Genomic DNA, 26,243 nt, shown 5'->3' with positions numbered 1-26,243 from the left:
TTAATAAAAATTCTTAATGCAAAGAAAGATAAAATTTCATGATTTAACCAAAAAACTATTTTACAGTATAATGGGGCAGCTCATTAAGAATTCATTAAATCAAAAGTTACAGAATAATGCAGTTAAAAAATGTGTTAAGCTGGTAGTAATAGATGACTATCAAGAATAAACACCAAAAAGAGGCTTTTCAGTGATTGTCTTATTGGGGCATTTATGAAGTCCAGCTTCTCTTCACAGTAAGGAACATTCTAATTGTACAAAAGCAAGTTATAACAAAGTAAGTTTCACATCCTAGTACTGTGTAACCATCTGATTGGACATTCTATCTGTCTATATTTTTCTGAGATATTGGAATGTACCTAATTCCAAATATGTTCCTGATCCACCAATGTGCATGGCTAAATTAGTCAAAGCCAGTAAAACAGGAGCAAGATGTGGAAACCATATACAACTTTTCTTTAAATGGTGTTTAGAACTCCATTTAAGTGGATTCATTGAAAGAAAACTTAAGACTTAATGGAAAAGTTGCTGAACAAATGCAATTCAAAGACCTTTAACATTCGTGACAGATATGTATTCACATACACATCTCAGGAAGATGCAGCCTATGTCTGCGGTTCATAGAAGAGGGTTACAATACACATAACAGTTCAGGTTGTATGTGTCAGAGCAGGCACGAGCAGAAGCAGAAATCCAGCCCAAGCTATACTAACCAAGCCTTGTGTCTTGCACAGGACTGTGTCAGGCCAAAAGAAGGAGTGCCTTGTTGTGTTTCGTCTTTCCAGGAGGGTACCTTTTTGTAATTAATCCATCTAGAGAAAGTGACTTTTAGTAACTGGTAGAAAAGTTGCTGTATGTGTTGTCAGTGGCCTTATTACTTAGTCATCTTTTCCTGTTACCTTTCTTAAATCCTAACTTTCTTTGGACTTACAAATAAAATTTTGTTTGAGAGAACAGTTAGTAAGCACTTAAATTTTACAAAATCAAGCTTACTCAGCATTTCCATAGCTGTGATTCTGTGCTAGCTTTACCGGTAATTTTGGAGGTGGAATTTTAGAATAAATGTCTGTGTGTGTCTATGTTTGTATATGTATGCAGACACACACATACACACTACTCTAAATACTACACACAACCAATGAAATCACCCTTCCTGCTCTATGGCCATTATACTGACTTTCACTAAGTATCAACAGTATGGAGCTTATGCACACACTTCAGGCAGTTTTCAAATTATTAAAGTATTTTTATTTACAATCTGATTTTTTAGTCTATCTGTGCCTTAACTGTGATGCATTTTGATCCTATAGCTCTCCTTTTGATAACAATGCACCTGCTCTGTGAAAAGACAATAGTCACTAGTCTACTTCTTTCTGAACTCTACTTCATTGTCTAATAAGTTAAAATCTGAAAGTTGTGCATTTCTTCATGCCTAACATACCACAAGTCCCTGCAATGACAAAAATGTTACAGCTTCGGAATGAGATATGTAAAGTTATTTTTCTTATTACAAGTGCTTCTGCTTCAAGGATCATTTACTCCTAAAACTTAGGTTGTTTCAATGATCATGATTTCAGCTAAAAAATAAATCCAAGTTTGTTTATGTCCCAGAAAAAAGGATTAATTCATATTTAAAAAAGAGAACGTCTGGGAATTCGAACTAATAACTAGAACTAGAAAAGTAGGCTGGGCACGGTGGCTCACATCTGTAATCCCAGCACTTTGGGAGGCCAAAGTGGGTAGATCACTTGAGGTCAGGAGGAGTTCAAGACCAGCCTGGCCAACTTGATGAAACCCCATCTCTACTAAAAATACAAAAATTAGGTGGGTGTGGTGGTGCATGCCTGTAACCCCAGCTACTCGGGAGGCTGAGGCATGAGAATCACTTGAACGCAGGAGGTGGAGGTTGCAGTGAGCCAAGATGGTGCCACTGCACTTCAGTCTGGGCAACAGAGCAAGATCCTGTCTCAAAAAAAAAAGGAAAATAAATTAAAAATATATATACATATATATATATAGAATGTCTCTGCTATATATCCTAATGCAATTACTTACATAGCTTTAGTAAAACCCCTTCTTATGCTTGCCAACGAAATGCAAAGTTGTAATTAAGTTTGTTAATTTTCAAAGGTCTTGCAAAAGTTACATGACCTTCATTTTCTAAATTGTTTCAAATAAATTATTCCAGCTAAGCTTAAACTTTTAGTTTCGTAGTATTTTCTTCTATTGCTTGGATTTTAAAAAAGTAAAAATGGGCCAGGTATGGTGGCTCACGCCTGTAATCCCAGCACTTTGGGAGGCCGAGGTGGGCGGATGGCTTGAAGTCGGGAGTTCGAGACCAGCCTGACCAACATGGAGAAACTCTGTCTCTACTAAAAACACAAAATTAGCCGGTCGTGGTGGCGCATGCCTGTAATCCCAGCTACTCTGGAGGCTGAGGCAGGAGAATCCCTTGAACCCAGGAGGCAGAGGTTGCAGTGAACCGAGATCACGCCACTGCACTCTAGCTTAGGCAACAAGAGTGAAACTCCGTCTCAAAAAAAAAAAAGTAAAAATGATAAGAAAGAACTGAAGATTTGTATGTCTATGATATTGATTCACTACACAAGAATTTGCATTTTACTTTCTACTTTAGTAAAGATATCGCTTAAGTGGATGATAAAACTATTTGAGTACAAGCTTTGGCTTAACAAGAAATCTCTGAAATCAGAGATAGCACAAGGCTGACTACTGTGCTGGAGTCTTCTCAATGAATCTTTTCAAAGCTGCCCGTTGTGATACTAATGAGCTCACTGTTTTGTGCTGTTTTCTCTCCACCAGGAAAGACTTGCTTTATCATCTGTGAGCTAACTCCTGCTGTACTTTTTTCAGGAAGCCATAACCACTCTTGATCTATACATCTTTTTCAGTCTCCTTTATGGAATATATATGTTTTTTATTCCTTTTATTAAGTTTCACCTCCTTTCTCTCAAAGACGCTCAGCAACCGGCTAACTTCTTTTGACCCCAGAGTTAGCTCAACACAGGACGAGTGGCCAAACCACAACAATCCAGAGGCATATGACTTAAGAAAGAAAGATTTCAGAAAGAATTGCAAAAAAAAGAATTGGCTGGCTTCCAGTGTTTGGGGCTTATTTCCAAAATGTTTCCAAAGAGGCAGGATTGAATTTTTCCATTATTTTGGAATGTCTTGTAGGCCTAAACTTAGTAATATTTGAAAAACATAACTTCTTTTTTTTTTTTAAAGAAAGAACTACCCCAACAACTAACACCTATATAGTATTTACTATATGTCCAAGACTGTTCTGGGCAGCTTACTTCTCTGCTGAAAGTGCCATACTAGTTTAACAATCAAAGAAAAAAAGTCCTATTATCTTGTAAGCATAAAAATCCAGTATTTTTAGTTTTGAAGTGTTTAGAATTTTAAAAAGCAGGGTATTAAATTTAATTTTCACCTTTAAAGTTTACATACATATAATTTTGGGACTGTTTTTTGCCATACACACACGCGCGCGTGCACACACACACACACATTTCTCTGAAATTAACATAAACTATTTTTGTTTGTAGTTTGGTTTGCAATTAACACCCCTTAAGCAACAATTCAAAGAAAAAGCAGAAACCTAACAAGCAAGAACATGTTTATTTCTATTTCCTTATGCTAATATCTAACAGGAATAACATGATTTCTATTTCTTGGATAACTAAGCTCTACCCATATTTTGTTTGACAATTTGTAAGATGTTTCATTGATGACAAGGCAGATGGGTGTGGACAGACATTTGGTTAATACAGTCATAGTAGTAGCATCTGAAACTTCAGGCAGGTTACTTTACTGTCCTTGATATTTCAAATTTCTTGAATAGCAGGGAGGTACTGGAAAAAGCCACTAGTCCTCTGTGTAATGTTAGGCAAAAAGGAAAAGTCATTTCCTTTTTCAGAAATCCAAGTTTGTTTGTTTCTTTTCATTTGAAAAGTGTAGGAGTGTAAACACAATGATTCCTTCCAATTCTAAAATGTATATTCTAACCTAAAATGTCCTCACGAATGTTGTTTTCTTAAAGCCCTGGTGTTGCCAAAATTATTGTGCATGTTCTTTACTTTTAAAGAATATACTAAGGTAATCACACCTCCTCCCTTAAAAGCCACAAATAGCTGTGTAGAAACTACATTTCAAAATCTACAAAATTAACAATTTCCCCAAGATCATTTTCAAAGACACTTTCACAATTTTGTCCTTAATATAATGACACACTGCAAATCCTATTGATTTTGGTCTGTTCTTTCTAATAGATTAAAAAATTCTGAGCAATACATTTTATCAAAAACAGCCAATCATAGTTAACTGCTGCTCTGCGATACTTTAAATTCACAATTAACCATGCAGTTAAAAGGGGAGCAAGTGATACATCAGAAAACATGCAAGTGCTCAAATTGCAAATAAACTGCAACTTACTATTGAACATAGAATTCAAAACAAAAGGCTTTGGCCATAACTGGAGACAAAAAAATGGTGGGAGGAAATCAGTATTTCAAAAGAAAATGGCAGGAACTATATCATTATAATTATGACACAAGTCTGCTTTTTTTTTTTTTTTTTTTTCGAGATGGAGTCTCGCTCTGTCACCAGGCTAGAGTGCAGTGGCGCAATCTTGGCTCACTGCAACCTCTGACTCCCTGGTTCAAGCAATTCTCTTGCCCCAGCCTCCCGAGTAGCTGGGATTACAGGCACGCACCACCACGCCCAGGTAATTTTTGTATTTTTAGTAGAGAACGAGTTTCACCATGTTGGCCAGTATGGTCCTTGATCTTCTGAGCTCGTGATCCGCCCGCCTTGGCCTCCCAAAGTGCTGGGATTACAGGCGTGAGCCACCATGCCCGGCCGACAAGTGTGCATTTTAAAAACAATCACAAAATGCTGTCAGCTGAGTAGGCATCATTACTTAGTCAATTTGCTTCTTGAACTACTACAGTGTTCTAAAAGTGTTAATTCTAATTGGAAAGAACATTTCAAAATTTCACTTGCTGTGGTGAACCACAGTTACTGATGGAAGTACATGCTATCGTTTCAGTTGTCTTGGGGAAAAATAAACCATGACAAAGGAGGATAGGAGTGCTAGGACATTTGTGATAAATATTAGGCACTGATAACTAGTTTGTGATATACTGAAAGGAATCCCTAGTAAGATCTAGTCAAACTCAGCCTTAAATTAATAATAAATACACCAATAAAATCTTAAGGGTATCCTTAATTGAGGGAAGAAGCAACAACTATTCTTTTATTTTTAAAATTAATTTATTAATTTAGAGACAGGGTCTTGCTCTGTCACCCAGACTGGAGGGCAGTGGTGCTATCACAGCTCACTGCAGCCTCAAACTACTGGGCTCGAGCAATCCTCCTGCCTCAGCCTCCTGAGTAGCTAGGACTATAGGCTCGAGCTACCATGCTGGGCTAATTAAAAATTTTCTTTTGTACAGATGGGGGTCTCCCTAAGTTGCCCAAGCTGACAAGTTCTGCCTAACTTGCCCAAGTTGGTCTTGAATGCCTGGCCTCAAGAGTCCCTCCCGCCTCAGCCTACCAAAGTGCTGGAGTTACAGGTGTGAGCCACCACACCCAGCCAGCTATTTTTAACATGTATCTCAAATACATTGTCAATAAATACAGACTGAAAGTGGCATAAGTCTAAAAATCTAGACCTCACTTGCTAGCAGCCAATAGTGGTAGGCATTGAAGAACCACGTGCCATGTATACATTTTCCAGGCACTGAGTAGCGAACACCAAACTAAGTGCTGGGAGTGGGGTGGGAGGTGAAAGAATTAAAAACTCAGCCCCTAACCTTGAAGAATATTTGATGAAACTAGAGAAGAAAACAAAAATGTTAAATGCCTCTTCCAATGGACTAAAAAGATATGCTTCAAACTTTTAATTGTCAAAATTATCATCCTAGAGAGAATGGTTCAGTTAAATACCCCTACCACAAGAGTGGAAAACAACTTTTTAATGAGAAAGTTCAGCTCAGGAAGCTTCCGAGACTGTGAGTCAGGGTGTATTATTAAAATTTTGGAGCACACTGTTCACCACGGGAGAGAGAACACTTCAAAGATGTCACTTAGCACCTTGATAACTGCCCTTTAATGATGACATGAAAGGAGACTGTTCACCTTATACAACTTATCACCTTAACATCTTATCATGTTATATCTTTGTTTCTGCAGTGCTCTTTTTCTCAATTCATTTGTTAAGATATTCTAGCAGCTAAAAGAAGTAAATTTAGTGGGCAGGATGACAGAAATGCTATTAATTATAACAGCACTAATATGATATATTTAAGAACTTAACATAATAGTACTTAATACTATAACATCCCACCAGATGAAGGAACATCTATTACTTCTAATAATTGTGAATTTTCACATACTTACATAAACAAATTCGTCAAAACTTATTTTCCCATCTTTATTCCTGTCACCATCCAGCATGAGTTTCTGAATAATTTCTCTCACTTTATATCCTGGTAATGGCATATTAGCTTCCTTGAAGAGCTCATGAAGTTCATAGTCACAAATGAATCCGTTGCTGTTGAGATCTTTGTAAAAAAGGAGAGCAAGCAAAAAAGGAAAAAAAATTGAAAGACGTAAGTTAATTTATTAAGAGTATTTCCCTTCATTTGAGGCTCAGTTCATAAGCTCACTTAAATATTTTCTTATTGTGGGGAACATAAGATTGTTTGAAAGGGAAATGGACATTTAAATGGAAAATGCAAGGTTTTACATCACGTATCCTGTAATTTAAGCAATGTGTAAGTAGATTTACTTACTTAAAAAGAGCATCCCTAAGTTCAAGAAAGCATAGTTGGCTAATACAATTATTATTCACTTGGAGCTAATAGGATTTTAAAAAAAGAATAGATCGTAAACCTACAAAACACTTCCATGGTATAGAGTAATTTCTACTGTAACTATAGGAATTTTGTGTTTCTTATTCTTCCATTGCTCCAAAAAGAACTTTTATGAACTGAATGCTGATTCTGTTTCAAAGTACACCTGAAATTAAGCAATCATGTTCAGTGCCAATTATTTTAAGAGTTAATGTAAACAAACATTAATTCAAGACAAATATAGAGTTTATAAAAATAAATGCACTACTGAGGAAAGCAGATGTTTAATATGACTCTATAAATAACCTTTTAATTTTTGTACTACTGAAGTTTCTCAGAGTATGTCTTGAAGTGCTGATTAAATGAATGATGTTTATTCTGAAGCTTTTAAAAAGAGAAAAAAAACCTGATCAATGACCAAAAGTTAATTTATTGAGAAAAAGGCTAATGTCCTGAGAGTTGTAACCACTTGAGTATATATTTTTCTGTGAATAAAGTTTGATGTTCACAAGTAATTTCAAATATCTTCTGTTCAATAATGACTTTTATTCTTTAGGTCCCACTGATTTTCATATGTAAACTTAATTATAATACAAGGAAACAACCCGAACAGAGAAATAACTCAAGATGACCTTAGCGCATTTAAGAAAATGTATTGTGGCCAGGCGCAGTGGCTCATACCTGTAATCCCAGCACTTTGGGAGGCTGAGGCAGGTGGATCACCTGAGGCCAGGAGTTCGAGACCAGCCTGGCCAACATGGTGAAACCCCGTCTCTACTAAAAATACAAAAAATTAGCTGGGCGTGGTGGCGGGCACCTGTAATCTCAGCTACTTGGGAGGCTGAGGCAGAAGAATCACTTGAACTTGGGAGGCAGAGGTTGCAGTGAGCCAAGATAGCGCCAGTGCACTCCAGCCTGGGCAACAGAGTGAGACTCCATCTCAAAAAAATACATAAAATAAAAAATAAAAAAATAAAGCAGGCTGGGCATGGTGACTCACACCTGTAATCCTAGCACTTTGGGAGGCCGAGGAAGGTGGATCACTTGAGGTCAGGAGTTCAAGACCAGCCTGGCCCATATGGCAAAACCCCGTCTTTACTAAAAATACAAAAATTAGCTGGATATGGTGGTGGGCGCCTATAGTCCCACCTACTCGGGAGGCTGAGGCAGGAGAATCGCTTGAACCTGGGCCAAGATTGCACCAATGCACTGCAGCCTGGGTGACAGAGCAAGACTCCGTCTCAAAAAAAAAAAAAAGAAAAAAGCATAAGGGGTTAGTCTGGGGCTATCTTGCCCCCAGGGGACATTTTTGATTGCCATAACTGGAGAAGGGAGTTGGGCTGGGAGAGGAAGCACCTGGCATACAGTGCGTAGAGGCTGGGGATGCTTCTAAATATCTTACAATGGATATGACCCCTTCCTTGTATGTACAACACAAGAGTTATGCAGCTTAAAATGTCAATTGTGCTGAAGTTGAGTAACCCTGGGTTATAGAGATATTGGGGGGCAGGGATGGTGGTGGTGCTACTACTTAGACAGAATGGGTAAGGAAGGCCACTTTGATGAGGTTATATTTGAATGAAGACTTCCATGAGGTAAGAGAAGCAAATCATGTGTCTATCTGGGGCAAGAGATTTCGGGTAGAGAAAATAGCAAATGCAAAGTCAGTGATGCTGCAGTGTGTCTGGTGTGTTTCGGGAAAAGTAAAGATCCAAAAGTAAAGATCCAATATGACTTGGGTAGAGTGAACAAGGGGGAAAATGAGAGATAAGGTCAGGGAGCTAGCTGATCATATAAGCTCTGCTAGGCCAATGTATTCCATGGAATACACTGACATTTCTTTATAAGTGTGATCTACGTGTAATTCACATTGTCCAATTTTTGGTCAATTACTAAAATTGCAATTTGCAAGAATGCTCTGGGGGATTAAATATTAAATTAAAATATTAAGTATACTGTATGGAACCATCTTGCAAATATTTTGAATGCTGACGAAATTGTTTAGTTTTAATGCAGTCTATTTTAAGTATTAAATTTTCTGAAACATTGATTACTACATTTTAAATCTATGAATTAAAAACATCTGTACCTTTATTTTTACTTTTATATTTCTTTGAGACAGGGTCTCTCTTGCCCAAACTGGAGTGGCACGAGCATGGCTCACTGCAGCATCAACCTCCTGGGCTCAAGCAATCCTCCTGCCTCAGCTCCCTGGCGTGGCTGGGGCCAAAGGTGGGCACCATCATGCCTGGCTAATTAAAATATCTGTACTTTTAAAACATCAATAACAAACCATTCAATACTTAGTGTGAAAATCACTTAGATTTCCTTTGAGGTAAAGCACTTAATTTCCCTAGGACGTATAGTCACTTTCTTTGCTTTGGATTTATAAAAGGTCATACATCAAACTCTTTATTTCTACATGTAAAGTATTTCTATGTAGAAATCAATCCATCAATAATGTCTGCAGTTGCTAAAAAGAACAAAGTAATCCCTATGGCACTGTGGCAAAATTTTAGTGGCTCTTGTTTTATGAATGTCTTGGGTTTAAATACACCTGCTCCCATGCATATACCAACTTGTTTTTCCTACGTCCTTTCTAAAATTACAGTGGAGCTCAGTACTAGAGAGTAAGTGTGGCATAGTGAAAGAAACACAGCATACATGCTTGAAGAGACACACAGTGGGAATAATGTGACACAATGTCTTATTTCAGCTTGGCTATTAATTTGCACAAGTTACCTCTTCAGGCCCTAGTTTTCTCATCTGTAAAAGGAGTGCTTTGGACCACATAATCTCTAAAGTTCCTTTTTGGTTCTATCACACTGATTCTAAATCAGAATACACAAGACTTCACAACCCTCCCCTCACACAAACACTTTTAAAACCTGGAGATAGAATAGTAATGCATATTAAATACAGATAGAGAGTGATAACATTCTGATCACTACTACACCTTATTACCTAAGTATAATATTCTTTCATTTTTATGATATCTTTGGAGGAAGAGATAGCTTATTCTTTTAACTATCAAAATGTTGTCCACTTTAGTGGGTTCCTTTTTTCTTTTAAGCTATTTTATTTCTTTATTTTGAGACTAAGTCTCACTCTGCCACCCAGGCTGGAGTGCAGTGGCATGATCTTGGCTCACTACAACCTCTGCCTCCTGGGTTCAAGCGATTCTCCTGCCTCAGCCTCCTGAGTAGCTGGGATTACAGGCGTGCACCACCATGCCTGGCCAACTTCTGTATTTTTAGTAGAGGTGGGGTTTCGTCATGCTGGCCAGGCTGGTCTTGAAATCCTGGCCTCAAGTGATCCTCCCACCTTGGCCTCCCAAAGTGGTAGGATTATAGGCATGAGTCACCCAGCCCAGCCAATTTTTTAATTTAAAAAAGTATCGTTAGAGACAGGGTCTCATTTTGTTGCCCAGGCTGGAGTACAGTGGCACAATCATAGATCACTGCAGCCTTGAAATCCTGGGCTTAAGCAATCCTCCCACCTTAGCCTCCTGAGTAGCTGAGACTACAGGCTCTCACCACTATGCCCAGCTAACTTTTTGTTTCTTGTATTTTTTGTAGAGACAGGGTCTAACTATATTGACCAGGCTAATCTCAAACTCCTGGCCTCAAATGATCCTCCCACCTTGGCCTCCCAAAGTGTTGGGATTACAGATATGAGCCACTGTGCTTTGACTCTAGTTTAGACTGGAGTATATAACAGGTATGTAACAGGATTTGTTCTTTTTGTATTCTCAGTGTTATAATGGAAGTGGAAGGTACAGATTTTTAAATTAGATGTGGGGGAACTACAGTGGATTCAAAGCTATATGAAACTGACTAAGGCCCAGAAAGTTTATCTGGCTGCCTATTTGTAGGTCAGACTACAGGTCTGGTGGCTGGGACTGGTGGCTCATGCCTGTAATCCCAGCGCTTTGGGAGGCCGAGGCAGGAGGATCAGTTGAGCCCAGGATTTTGAGGCTGCAGTGAGCTATGACAGCATCATGGCACTGTAGCCTGGGCACCAGAGTGAGACACTGTCTCAAAAGCAAAAACAAAAAACTCCAGAAGTCTGGGTCACAGGGAGAATTACTATTTGCCTGTATCCTCCCTGAAATAACCTCTCTTGAACATTAATTAGAAGACAGTTCACTGATGTGATTAAAAGATGCCAGGAAGTAGCCACCCTAAAACATAATTAACAGAAAATAACCACATTTGGAAATTTCATCTTGAAGTAAGGGTAGTAGTAACAGATGCTTTTAGAAAGGGACAGGAAAATTTTAAAGGAAATTGGAGGAATAAGAATTTGTCATTACATGACAAACTTCCTTATTAGGCTGCAAATCTCCCGATAAAGATTCTTTTAAATCTTTGTATCTCCCACCCCAATATGTAGCACAATCTTTTGTATATAATTAGCAATGGAAAAAAATTATTTTTGTAGAATCACTGATTCTCAGGAATTGACCAAAGAAAGAATGCTCTAATCCTAGATGAGCATTTTAAAAACAAAACTAAACAACAATGAGAGAAATACAGAAATAGCACTCAAAGACTGAATGGTAATTCATCGAGAAACCAAAACTTGACAGAAATATCCCTTAAATAACATTCAATCTCATTCCCTTTGTTCTAATCCTGTCCCTACCCAGCAGCCTTCAGCTCTGTAATTTGGTTTTCTAAGTGAACACACCCATCAAGGAGGGCCCAAGTGGACAACCAGTGATAGCTCTCTGGTCAGGATCTCTTTTGTTCCAAATGTAGAAACCTGCTTTGGCTTTATTGAGAAAGGAGGTGCACACTTGTTTAAGTATGAGTCACCCTCCAGAGCAAACTGAGTACCTACCCTGTGGGTAGACACCCACTGGGCTACATACCAAAGATACAGAAATGAATCAAACGGAACCCCTGGGTCTTACTTGAAACTGTGGCTACAAAATCCTTGTAAAAATTTTGAGTCACTTCGAATACATATCCTTAGGCTTTCCTGGATGACAAGAATGTGCGTCCTCTTCTAAAAGTTTTACCTATTCTGCCATTTTCCCATATTTTAGCCCTCAGTGTTAGTCCAACTTACACTAGCCTCCCATGATCAAAGGCATTTTATCAAGTACGAGTCAGTTTTATCAAGCCTTTCTTAGAGCTCTTAAATCATATATTTTGAAGAAAATAATTTCAATTTAAACAAGAAGGCAGAGGGAGCCTAAAAAGGCAGCTAGCAATTAATTTTACAAAACCTCCCAGCTGGTAAAGTACTTGAGAGACAAAATAGCATGCAATTATTTTTAAAGAGTTTTATGCTAATTTTATTTCGAACCCTCAGTCAAAAAACCAAAAACACATCCTTAAACAATATCAAAGATCTAATGTGGTTTGGAAGGCCAGTAAAAAGGTAGCATAACGGGATTTTAGAAAGCTTCCGTCTCATCAGGTGCTCACAACTTGTAGTCTACTTCTAAGACTAACTTGTAATTTTAAAAAATAAACATAAATGCTGATGACTATTCAATCTAATTTTCTACATCGGAGAAAAGTAGTTTCGTTTTACAAAGTGGCTAAATGATAGCCTTTGAGTCATGTTTTCCTTATGTGTAAAATAAAATAGCTGAGGTACCTGAATGATTTCCAAATAACCCAAAATGAATTTTGGATAATTTTTTGTTATTCAAAAGCAAAATGAGAATAAGAATAATGTGGCAAGGTTTTTCAAAAAGACAATTTAATTTTTTGAAGTCATAAGACTATGTCCTTATTTGTGGTTACAATGTCCACTTTAAAAACAGAGCATTGGAATTAGAATGTTGCTGTTCAGTATGTTTGATGGTGAACTTCTCCTATTCTGAGTTTTGACATAAACATGAGAATTTGATAATAAACTGACCCAAAATAACATACCTAGATTGGAAGTCGTTTTAACAACTGGAAACTAAAATCACAACCACCAGGCATGATGGCAGTCCTTTATTTTCTCATTCATGCTGCCAATATTCTGCAACTCCTTTTTGGCTCACTTGCCATTTTCTCATTAACTATACATTGGTATAGAGTGGGAAAAGCTCTGTGTTTTGAAGACTCTTCTGTTCCAGCATCATAGTTTCCAACCAGCTGATAAAGCAGACATAAATTACCATACTGCCTACATTGTGCAGAGCAGTTTCAATGCCAGCACTTCTCAACCTTTTGGTTTAGAAAATATGGTCAGTATGGCTGGACATTAAGGAGAAGCTGGATAAAGGAAACTCTGCCTTATCACTGAACATAATTCTGGCAGAAAGTAAAGGGCTAAATTTGAGTAAATTGACAAAGTGTTATTTTTTTAAAAGAAGAAAATTCTGATACTTAAAAAAAAATCACTACGCAGCTCCCAATGCTGCACCAGACAGGCCCATTTTTCATATTGGCCACTGAATTCATCAGAAAAGAACCAACTGTTACAAGGACTATTTCCTTTTTCTCTCTCTCTCTTTCTGATGACACATGTAGGTTCACATCTGCATTTTGTTTTAAAGGGAATCTCATTATTCTCTTTTACCAAGTATTATTTTGAATGCTATTTAACTCCCCCACCGCCCTCCCCTAAGTAAACCTTAAAGTAAATAAACATTACACAGCCATGTTCCTGCAGAAGTTTGAATCACACCAAGAATGCATATCCTTAAAAGGAAATGTTTTCCCTCCCCTTGCATCCTGTTATTTAAGCTATTTTAAGTACTTGTCTGGAGAAAGCTAAGCCAGAATCCAAGTGGTTTTGATTTTAGCTGCTGTTTTACACTGCCCATGTCCAGGTGGTACGTGCTGCAATCTATCACTTCAAAAGCGTCTTTTGGGGTGCTACTTTGTCTTATAAATTTGACAGTAAGAAAGACTAGGATTTTCTTTGACGCTCGGGTTGTGTGTGTGTGCGTGTGTGTGTGTGTGTGTTGCTTTAAACATCCTTGAATCAGTCTAAATCTGGTGTCTTTCTTTATGAAGAGGTCACATATTGTGTGCCCTCGTCTGCAATACACATGCGACCTCTCTATTAGCCCACTCAGGACAGTGCTCATTAGGACTTAAAGAAGAAAGCCTATCAAGTGCAGATGCATATCCTTTTGGAAAAGCTGGATTTAAAAGTTCAATTTGGTTTGACCAACATATTCTACAAATTTTCTGCACTAAAGAAATGACAAAAGGAATCTATTTATCTAACAATAATGGGTTTACACACATACACACAGAATCCTGAATGCCCATGAAAGCTCACAAAATACTGATTTAAAAGACTCGGTCAAAAGACTTGGGCAGAAGAATTTAAACTATATTCCATCCTAAGATCTAAGCAGTAAAATCAAGCTTTCATTAGGCATTAAAACCTTAGAAAAGGCAGCTGCTAAACATCTCCAGATGCTTAGCTAAACATGGGGTTTACCTCTCACAGCTTGTACCTTTTGAGGTAGCTCACTGCAGCAAATATAAGAGGCAGTTTAATGAGTTCCAGCTAAGGGTAGACTGGAGGTTGCTGCTTTAGAGTTCACTGTACTAGTGGATTTCCAAAGATGGAGGTCAAGTACAGCAGAAGACTGGACAAGTTTAGAGGGTGAGACCAAGCAATCAAAAATGTTTATCAGTCCTTTTCTGACTCAAAATTTCCAGCAGTTTGGCCATCATTTTTCCCCTGCTGCAACTCTCGTTTTAAAATTACATGTGAGTAGGCCGGGCGCGGTGGCTCACGTCTGTAATCTCAGCACTTTGGGAGGCCGAGACGGGCGGATCACGAGGTCAGGAGATCGAGACCATCCTGGCTAACACGGTGAAACTCCGTCTCCACTAAAAATACAAAAAAAAAAATTAGCCGGGCGTGGTGGCAGGCGCCTGTAGTCTGCCACCTGGCTGAGGCAGGAGAATGGCGTGAACCCGGGAGGCGGAGCCTCCGTCTCAAAAAAAATAAATAAACAAAAAAAATTAAAAAAATAAAAAAAATTCAAAGCAGGCTTCACTTAAAAAAATAAGATTTTCTCTTTACATTTAAAATATATCCCAGTACATAAAATCCATTTACGGTTGGCTTGCTGATTCTCAGGAACGCATCTAGTGCATGAAGCAAAATATACCTGGCTGGCCAGGTACCATGGCTCAAGCCTATAATCCCAGCATTTTAGGAGGTCGAGGTGGGAGGATCGCTTGAGCCCAGGAGTCTCAAAATGAAAATAAAAATTGCTTCTACCCATGCACCCACACATGTGTACTCCTAACTAGCTTCCACAACTTTGAAACATGGTTTTCCGACTATCCTGAGACCTCCACTTCTAATAATCCATATATAATTAACCAGATGGCACAATGAAAGAGCACTGATTAGTTTCATTTTTTTAGATGGGCTATAGTTTTGTTTTTGTTTTAAGGCATAATTAAACAAATATGCAGTGGTGTACTTTTATTGAATACTAAAAGTAAATTAAACTAAAGCACTGTTTTTTTTTTTGTGGCATCATCCTGATGTGGTTTTTATATACTAGCGAATATCAGGTAATTTGAAACAACTCAACTTCCTAGGATGAGAGAAGTCTGGTATAGCTACAATCACCACAACCAATTTTTTTTTGCTTAGTTTGGTGGGAAACCTCAAAGGAATACACTCATACTATTCCTAGTCATTTAAGAAACCCATTATTCTTTTATTTAAAAAGTGCTGAATTCATGTTTAAAAAACCTCAGCAGCAAGTGCTCAGGAGGGAAAAAAGGCAAGGCAAGGTAAGTGTTTGCAGTACTAAAGCAACTCTGCAAAGATTTACATTACATGAATTTTTCTTTATGACAAGTAATCATCCAAATGACCACTAGCTTCCATAGCAAGATTAAAGGCTTAGAATGTAAAAGACAGTTTTTAGATGATAAAATATTAATACCTAAGTGTTTTGCAAGGTTTTATTTATTCTTCTTTAGAAATAAGTATTACAGCATTTAAATTAAATTTGAAACATCATGAAGTACAAAAAATGATAACTAACGTTTCTGCTACTGGGAAGCACTGGAAACAATTGTTGAGAAAATTAAAATAATTACATGAGCTTGGAGCTTAAAACTAAGCAGGTGCAGAAAGTGAGTGAAAAGAGAACTTTAAATTCTAATACTCAATTTATTGCTAGTAAAGAGAGTTTCAAAGCACTATTAATTGATTGAACAAAACCTATGATTAGCAGTAATTACAGAGATTTTCTCCACACGCTATGATTTTGCTGAATTTCTAAGGAGATAATCAAGGCTATTATTGTTAATAGATGGGGAAAATCATCTAATGATTTCCATATTTTGTCGCAATTGAACTGAGACAAAGTAGTCTTTCCTATTCTCTGCCAACCCACCCCCACAAAAAGGAAAAACTGTCCTTCACAGGATAATAAGTTATAGAGCTTGTTTTTAAAATAAAGTGTCCCTGAATTAGAAAAAACATTTCTATAACACCTTTGACAGTTGCCTGAGGGCTCTGTAACTAACAACAACTTAAAACTACAAAGATTTTTTTAAAGAAAATCGAAAGACTCGGCTGGGTCCTTAAATGAGTTTCTAAAAGATGGAGTACACACAAGCTTTTATTATGCTGAAAAATATATATAAATTTTATATGCTACAATTTAATGGCAAAAACCTTTAATAATAAATTCCACTGTAATGAAAATCTTCACAACAAAGGCTCTCCGAATGTATGGTAGATAATGACAAAAATCCCAGTACATCAAAAGGCTACGTATATAGTTCCTTGGGTTTCAATCAATGAAATATTTACTGAGAACCTAACATGTGTGCAACACTATGCTAGATACTGAGTGGAGACTACAAAAGAATAATATTCACAACAGGCAGAAATTCTGGATTCCAGAATTCTTTACAGCATATATAGTAATAAGAGCCTGAGTATGTTAGGAACATATGCCTGGCAGGGGCTTTGGCAAACTGTACGCCTATGTTAAACTCTACTTAAACAATAGCTCCACAATGACCCTTTCTTGCAGTCAAACTTCTCATTGATCCCTTACTTAATACAATTTAACTGCTTCCTCTATGAAGATAATTGGTCAATCCTCTTTATGTCATTAAGCTTTTAAGGGACAATGAAGTTCTTTTACTTGTAAAATGTATTCCAAGTCTCATCAGGTAAACAATATCTGAATTAACTTTAATTTTTAAGGAATATTGCATGTAATTATTTTCAAGATGCTGCACATGAGGACAAGACCTGTATTCAGCATTTACTTGAGGAGATGATTGCTTAATAAGGCACGGTGCCTACTCTGAAATTCTATTCATAAATAACAAATTAAGCTGCTGCTAATGCTGAAAGATGAACATAAATTTTAAAAAAGGTTCAAAAATGCACTCCTAAAACAATTATAAGACTATTTTGACAGAATGAGAGTCATTAAAAAAAAAAAACTCTTGCAGCCAAGAATTCACTTGCTGTTATATATTAAACTATGTAGCATTTTTCTTACAGTAAGTGGTATCCATGGCAAGTTAATTAACTGCTATTTTTATACACACACACACACACACACACACGCGCACGCGCGATCATATTAGATTCGGGACTATTCAGTTTTTTCTAGTTAAAATTTTGATGGGATTATGAATGGTCACTCTGGCTGGGGTCATTATTCTTCCCAAGGTACACTGCTACTACTGAATCCCTTCATAGAAAATGTTGATCATAAATATATGGGAACAGAAATGTATATTTCCTCATTTTTCACTAATGGGATTTTCAACACAGGTCTAACGGCAAATTCTGATTTACATAACAAATCATCATATGAGCTAATGCTGTACCCTTCAGTCAAGGAGATACCAAATAATAATAATCGACCTCTCTAAGCACATGTTGATTGATGTATTTACATAAGTAGTCTGCTCTCACCCTGTTATCTCATTATTGTCTACAGACTTCACCCGAGCACTAAAATTTGGAATATAAATACTCCATATTTACATTCCATAGCTGCTCAATTGTAAGGCATGTTATATGATGATAAAGGATAAATCAAATAGCATGCTATGCCTTCTCATCTTATATTGAAGCTATAATTTAACGTGGTGAGGTACAACGATCTGCATTATCCAAAGGCACAGAAAACCCATAAAAAAGTCAATAACGCCAAACTAATCAAGGAAGGGTAAAACATCATCTAATGTTTTTGAGGGTCACAGATCCCTTTGAGAATATGGTGAAAGTTTCAAACCTCTTCAGAAAGATATGAGATACAAAATATAATAATAACTAAAATTTGGCATGAAAATTTCAGAAACCATACATAACAGTCACCAGTTAAGGACTGGAACTGTGGTCTAAAAAATTTGACCATATTAAATACTACATAAAATTGGAAATAATATCAGCTACCACTCTTGACCCAAAAAAAAAAAAAAAGAAATAAAACAATTTTAAGTATAGCTTCCAAAACTTTATCCCATCTATTTTAACTATCTTGCCCTAATGTTTTTGATTAACCATTCATGTGATATTTATAGAGAAATAACTTTGAGACCAAATAAATATTGCTTCCCTATAGTTTTACTACAAAAAATACTCACCAACTTTTGCAAAGGCCTCTTTGAGTTCATCAAGCTCATCTTTGGAAATCTGAGTGGTAGCCATCTCATCCATTTAAAGATCTAAAGAAAAACCAAAAAGGTTTCAGACTTAAAAAAATCGTGATAAATATAAGAACTCTTGCTAAGTTCTCATCTTAGGGATAATTTAAACAGAATTTCAAACTATCAAAACAATCTGAATAAGTTACCATGTCTCTACATACAGCTTTAATAAAGAAAACAAACAAACGAGAAGTCATCACTTACCAAAATTTATTGAGAAAAAATATTTCTGAATTTTCCTTTTAAGGACAAAATCTTAAATTACATTCAAAAAGTTTAAGGAAGGGCCAAAGTACCCAGCAGTGACAGGAAAAAGCTACATAATAGAAATTCTTGGTTATATGAGCCAAAGCGAAAGGTCAATATTATGTGACCAATGATTCACGGAAAATATCATTTTCCCATTAAGCCACTTTATAGAATCATTCATTGTGAAAACATTGATTTTCAAATAGCATACTGACATCTATCAACCACTCTCATTAAAGGAAGAAGAGGAAAAAAACAAATTATAGCTGGTTTTGATATAAAAATGCACATGTGTGCTAATATACACATTCTTATGCATGTAAATTATTGTACTATCTGAGTATACACCCTTTTCAATTTGGCCTTATTGATCTATTTAACTAATAGAACAAAGGTTGGCAAACTACATATGGCCTGTGGGCCAAAACTGGATCACCAGTTGTTTTTGTATGACCTCAAGCTGGATATGGTTATTAAAGGAAAATTTTTGCAGTCCATTTCGATGATGGGGCACATTAACTTTGAACCTAATTAAGTGAAAAGTTATCCCAGAAAAAAAGAATTCTATTCTTCTCATCAGAATTGTATTACCAAAAAATTGTACTCAATTATTATATTTTGAATTTTGTCAATAAAAACCTATAGAAATAATATATTATATCCTTGATATTAATATCATAATATTCTTGATTTTACCTCTTGGCACACAATATTTATGATCTGAACCTATATGGAAAAACCTTGCTGATCCTGTATCACAGTAGATAATTTCCAAATGCAAACCTATTATAACAATAATTTTGGACGAAGAAAAATGAAAATGGGCCGGGCGCGGTGGCTCACGCTTGTAATCCCAGCACTTTGGGAGGCCGAGGCGGGCGGATCACGAGGTCAGGAGATCGAGACCACGGTGAAACCCCGTCTCAAAAAATTAGCCGGGCGTGGTGGCGGGCGCCTGTAGTCCCAGCTACTCAGAGAGGCTGAGGCAAGAGAATGGCGTGAACCCGGGAGGCGGAGCTTGCAGTGAGCCGAGATTGCGCCACTGCACTCCAGCCTGGGCGACAGAGCAAGACTCCGTCTCAAAAAAAAAAAAAAAAAAGAAAAATGAAAATGATTACATGTTGCTTTCTCCTTTTTTGCTTTGGGTTTTTTCTCTCTTCTGATTTATTTTTTTGGTAGACTTTATTTTTCTTTATTTCTTTTTCGTTTTTGTAAAGACAGGGTCTTGCCACCTTGCCCAAGCTGGTGTCTCTAACTCCTGGGCTCAAGGGATCCTCCTGTCTGGGTCTCCCAAAATGCTAGGATTACAAGTGTGAGCCACCGTACCCGGCCAATAGACGTTATTATTAGAGTAGTTTTAGGTTCACAGCAAAATCAAGCAGAAGTTACAGAGAGTTCCCATATACAGTTATCTGTTGCTTAAAGACAGAGATGTGTTCTGAGAAATGCATTGTTAAGTGATTTTGCCACTGTGCAAGCATCACAGAGTGCACGTACATAAACCTAGATGGTATAGCTTACTACACACCTAGACTATACAGTATGGCCTATTCCTCTTAGGCTACAAATGGCACAGCAGGTTACTGTAGTAAACACTGTAGGCAATTGTAACACAATGGTATCTGTATATCTAAACATAGAAAAGGTACAGTAAGAATATAGTATTATAATCTTATGCGACTACTATCATACATTCGATCAGTCATTGACCAAAACATCCTGTACCTGAGTGGTACATTTGTTACAATTGATGAACTTACATCATTACCACCCTAAGACTCTGGTGAACATTAGGGTTCACTCTTAGTGTTGTACAATCTGTGGGTTTGGACAAATGTATAATGACATGTATCCACCATTAAAGTATTACATAGAGTAGTTCCACTGCCCTAAAGATGTTGCCTTTCCAAAAAAGTATACTACGGGTTAAATTTCACAAACTATACAAAATACATTTTGAGAGCTTACATTTATCCCTTTTAGATATTTTATTAAAAGGCAACAAATTACTCACCAACTTATGTTTTGGCCAAGAAGTGTAACACTCAGTATAGAGAGGTAGGGGCTGGAAGTGTTAGGGAAGGATTCATAAGAGAGCTGGGCCACATCTTTTTCACAGAATTGTTGCTATTTCTAGAATTTATCACAGCCCCTGGCACATAGTAAGGCACTCAATAGAACAGAACTTTAATAAAATTAATCCCTTCAACAATTATGCACCAAGTATTATTAATACATTATACAAATTCATTTGCATATTAATTTCCTGAACCCTCACAATAGTCCTATGAGCTAAATATTCTAATCTCCTTTTTTTTCCTATTAGAAGACCTGGGCTCTCAGGACTGGAATTCACACTCAGGTTTCTCAAATCCTGGAGAAGTTTTAAAATGACCATATGATGCTATTAGCTAAGTTTTTACCATAATGTAACAGACACATATAGTGACCGGTGTTTTAAAAATTAAATAAAACCATCAGCCGGGCGCAGTGGCTCACGCCTGTAATCCCAGCACTTTGGGAGGTGGAGGCAGGTGGATTGCTTGAGGTCAGGAGTTCGAGACCAGTCTGACCAACGTGGTGAAACCCCGTCTCTACTAAAAATACAAAAAGTAGCCAGGTGTGATGGTGGGTGCCTGTAATCCCAGCTACTCGGGAGGTTGAGTGAGGCAGGAGAATCGCTTGAACCTGGGAGGTGGAGGTTGCAGTGAGCCGAGATCGTACCACTGCACTCTGTGAGTGAGTGAGTGAGTGAGACTCTGTCTCAAAAAAAAAAAAAAAATTAAATAACACTAGACTCTTAAAAAAAGATATAAAACAAAGCTGGCCTATTCATAAACTTTTCTTACTTATGATATCAAGATGCCACTAAAGATGGATAACTTCTCAGTAGACAGGTTGGATGAAAATACCTTTCAGAGTAATCTCAGGATCTATGAGGGAAAGAAAGTTCTTCAGTTAGTAATGAAGTTAGGCTTTGTGTTTTTTTGTTGTTGCTGTTGTTGTTTGTTTGTTTGTTTGTTGAGACAGGGTCTTACTCTGTCGCCCAGACTGGAGTGCAGTGGTGAGATCACGGCTTACTGCGACCTTGACTTCCCAGGCTCCTCCCTCCCAGGTGATTCTCTCTCCTCAGCTTCCCAACTAGCTGAGACTATAGGCACGGGCCACCATGCCTGGCTAATTTTTGTATTTTTTGTAGAGATGGGGTTTCACCATTTTGCCCAGGCTGATCTTGAATTCCTGGGTTCAAGCAATCCACTCACCTCAGCCTCCCAAAGTGCTGGTATTACAGATATGAGCCACCACGCCCAGGCCTGAAGTTAGGCATTTTAAAGATTAAGAATAAAAAGAACTGCAATCCCAGCACTGCAGGAGGATTGCTTGAGGCCAAGAGCTCGAGACAAGCCTGGGAAACATAGTGAGACCTCGCCTCCAAAAAATGTTTTTTAAAAATTCCTCAGTTAAATGCAAACGAATAGTAGTAATTCTAAAAATATTCTGTTTCACTAATATGTTCAACACTCCCCATTACAAAAATATGACATGGGATTTATTCCAATTTTCTTCACACCTTTTAAGCAATCATGTTTTTAATAAAACATTATTACACATCTCCATGAATTATACCAAGGAGAACAATGGCACAGAAAATTTAAAAGTAAGACCATCTCAGAAATCTAAAACATGTGGCCTCTCTCTTTTATCTCTAAAGGTCCTTTCCAGTTTGGGCAGATAGTGAGTCAGTAATAATTTAAAGTATGTGGGTAAAGAACAACTAAAACAAACCTATACAACTGAGCTTACTCTCACACTACCATATCACTTCTATGCAAAAGAAAATTAGGTCTCAGTGCAGTGGCTCATGGCTACAATCCCAGCACTTGGGAGGCCAAGGCGGGCAGATCACTTGAGCCCAGGAGTTCCAGACCAGCCTGGCCAACATGGTGAAACCCCATCTCTACCAAAAATGCAAAACTTATCCAGGAGTGGTGGTGCGTGCCTGTAATCCCAGCTACTCTGGAGGTTGAGGTGGGAGAATCACTTGAGCCTGAGAGGTTGAGTCTGCAGTGAGCCATCAGTGCAAAACTGCAAAAAAAATAAAAAAATAAAAAAATAAAGAAATAAAAAAAGAAATTAGATAAGATGGATCTGGACATAAACCACTCCTGCACCCCACCCGCCTTATCCCTGCTGACCAGTTGGGTTCTGATTAAATCCTGTAGAAATTTTCTCCCCAACCTGCCCTCCTTGTTACTTCTCAAACAAGTTTACCAATATTTTAGGCATCTGCTATACACCTAGTTCTTGCCCTCAAGGAATTTACAATCTGCTGAAGCAAACATGAATAATTACAATATGACACAAAGTGAATTAGTGACTGCAATAAAAGGTACAAATATCCATTTTTTTAGAAGAAAAAAGTCTCTACAGACTTTAAGGATTATTAATTTCTTCTCAGAGTGGCCAGAAACGCAGCTCTTTTTTTCTTCCTATAAAATTAGCAAGTGCTGGCTCATGCCTGTAATTCCAGCAATTTGGGAGGTGGAGGCGGGCAGATCGCTTGAGCTCAGGGGTTCGAGACCAGCCTGGGCAACATGGTGAAACTTAGTCTCTACCAAAAATACAAAAAATTAACTGGGCATCGTGGGTGGTGGCGCATGCCTGTAGTCTCAGATACTTGGGACACTGAGGTGGGAGGACCGATTGAGCCCGGGAGGTAGAGGATGCAGTGAGCTATGAGCATGTCACTGCACTCCAGGATGGGTGACAGAGCAAGACCCTGTCTCAATAAAAAAAAGTAAAAAATAAAAATGAATTAAGAAATGCTTAGATCTCATAGAAATAATTTTAGGGCACCAGTTTAGTCCAAAAATTAATCCAGTGCATTAAATATATATACATTTTAAAATTTTCAAGTTTCTTATTTCTAATTGCCTTTAAAAAAGCCTAAAGTGACTTTGCATATGTAACTCAGATTTTCCATCTATTGGAGACATTAAAGAGACACACTTCAATGAGAACAAAAAGAAGGAATTGGAACATGCACATATCCTTAAAACCGTATTTCCAGACAAGGTTATTTCAGGATAACAGAATAGTTTAATGCAGGACTGTCCAATTTAAATAAACCCATATTCATTTATTGACAGTTATTTGAAAGGAAATAAAGAAATGCTACTCTGGGCCAAGACTAAAAAATATAAAGCCAAATTTAAAAAGCTCACAATATATGCTCTAGTTGATACAATTGTAAAATTTGCCATTTGAAGCTTAAAATAAAGTTGTTTAATGTAGATTTCTTTATGCCACCATGAATTTAAAAATGGTCTGTCCTTAAGACTATTCATAGGTACTTGATGGTGTCTTTAAGGAAGTCAAGCAGTAAAGTACTATCTTGAGAGAAAACATCACATTAAGTAACTTGGAAATGAGTGAAGATATTAAAAAATTAAAATCTTACAAATTAAAATAACAGAAGCTCTATTCCTCTTCATGGGGCATTCATTGTACTATAGGACTTTTTTCTCTTAAAGCTACTAAAACATCCCGGATGGGTTCACAAAGCAAAACACAAGATTTGACATCAATACTGCCCTGTAGACACTTCATTTAATCTCAAGTACCAGTACACCAAGCTGTTGTACCACGCCCAAGGTGGTAGTATGTTTTAACAGAAAGATGTTGGACGTGAAATTAGAAGGCATCAATTATTGCTCTGGTTCTGCTATTTCCTAGTAATGTGTCCATGAGCAAGTTTAATTAATCTGTCTCAGCCTAAGTTTCCTCATTTGAAAACAGTGATAATAATACCTACTTCCCCCAGGTCCTAATGAAGATTACAGATGGTATGTATGACAGCATATTGTGAACTATGAAGTATTACATAGCAACTTCAAATCCTTCATGAAAGAAAATAGGGAATAAATGAATGCCTGGGTTAATTGTGAAGAGCTGTATAAATAAATATAAGGCATTAGTTCTACTAATAGCCTTTTACATGGGATAAATGAAAAGTTATCTCATCTCCCTATAATTACTGACTACAGAGTATAATAGGTCTCCCTCATATATAAAAATTACAAGCCTTTAGTCAAAGTAATTTAAGAAAGATGGGCCTAAAGGAAAACCTGTCAGTCACTTTTTATCCATGACTCAATTTGGCTCCTCCATAAGGCCAGTTTCTAAACACAATTTAAAGAGCAGACAGGAGATATACAAACAAATAAACAACAATTTTTCTTTAAATATTTTAGGATCACTTTTCAAAATAGCTAACAGTTTGTCAATATTGTCACATTCCTCCTAATTTGCAAATTTTTTCATGAGTACTGGAAAAAGATGAAGAGAAAGTATTACTTGCTGAATAAAAGTTTAACCCCAATTTCACAATATGTGATTGACAGGCAAAGGAAAAAAACCCTGATTTTCAAATATGTCCTCTTTCCCAGTCTGTCTTCCCACAAAAGTGGACTTTATGTGTTTATTTTTTTTTTGAGACAGGGTTTCACTCTGTCACCCAGGCAGTGGTGCAATCTCAGCTCAGTGCAGCCTCAATCTTCTGGGCTCAAGCAATCCTCCTGCCTCAGCCTCCTGAGTAGCTGAGACTACAGATGTGTGCCACCACGTGAAAGTGGACTTTATTTACATGATGAGAGAGAGGGAGAGAGAAAGAGAACTGACATTCAAAGAAAAGAGATATATTTTTCCTCCATTTAAACTCAGCAATTTTAATACTTATCAGAAATAAAACCTCCTGGAGTCTCTACGTTTTTCTGAATTCACTCATCTGCAAAGCACTTTGATCTGTCCCAAATTCTGTTTCCTCCTTAGCTCCTATGCCTGCCATTTCTGTAAAGGAAAAGGGAAAGCTATAGAAAAAAGCCAGCCCTCCTTCACTAAACATATGACACAGGAAAACAGATTTTCAAATAAGGGAATAAAACAAAAGCAAACAAAACCTTGCTTGTTTGTTTTTTCATAAAAGGATATAGTGTACAACTGGGTATGAATTCAGGGCGTCACCCATAGAAGAATCTTATGCCTATGAAGTCATCCCTAATTACAGAGTTCGACTAACAATACTGCAATTATGAAACCACTCCACCGGCTCATTTAACTATACATAAACCCTAAACACAGATCTTTGCTGAGAAAGATATACCTACAACTACCTGAAACTATTACTCAAATTCTGAAAGGTATTTGAAGGGGGACGGGGGTGCCTATTTTATCTCCTAAAGCACTCACTCACTTTAGGAATGCAGCTGACTGAATAATCTACTTATTCATCTGTGTCATTCAGTACCATGAGGTCCAGGAGAAAGAGAATGCACATGGGAAACTCATCTGGGAGTAACCAACTTTGATCATAAACTTGATTTTTTTTCTTGAAATTGAAAGGCAGCCAAAAGATAAAAACAGGACATTCACCAGAGACTTCATCCCAGCCACTAGTATGGTAAATAGAATTGGAAAAGAGAAGCTCATT

The 26,243-nt window shown here is 37.3% G+C and overlaps 1 protein-coding gene across 8 annotated transcripts in view; it reads right to left on the bottom strand.

Annotated features, from left to right (window-relative positions):
* The window catches only part of PLS3 (plastin 3), a 90,763-nt gene that overhangs the window by 21,581 nt on the left and 42,939 nt on the right, over positions 1 to 26,243 (bottom strand). For 5 of the 8 annotated variants that reach the window (XM_055269504.2, XM_055269508.2, XM_063634845.1 and 2 more), the window contains exons 2-3: positions 18,443 to 18,523; positions 6,424 to 6,587 (exon numbers count right to left, since the gene is read on the bottom strand). In XM_055269504.2, coding sequence (XP_055125479.1) covers positions 6,424 to 6,587; positions 18,443 to 18,515 — 237 coding nt within the window. In that variant the 5' untranslated portion in view covers positions 18,516 to 18,523. Of the gene's footprint in view, positions 1 to 6,423; positions 6,588 to 18,442; positions 18,524 to 21,603; positions 21,688 to 26,243 lie in introns of all 8 variants that reach the window. The other 3 variants (XM_055269505.2, XM_063634844.1, XM_055269510.2) reach the window with 2 other exon arrangements.

This window comes from Symphalangus syndactylus, chromosome X, assembly GCF_028878055.3.
Source record: "Symphalangus syndactylus isolate Jambi chromosome X, NHGRI_mSymSyn1-v2.1_pri, whole genome shotgun sequence".
Classification (NCBI taxonomy): Eukaryota; Metazoa; Chordata; class Mammalia; order Primates; family Hylobatidae; genus Symphalangus; species Symphalangus syndactylus.
This window is presented reverse-complemented; position numbering and strand designations above follow the sequence as displayed.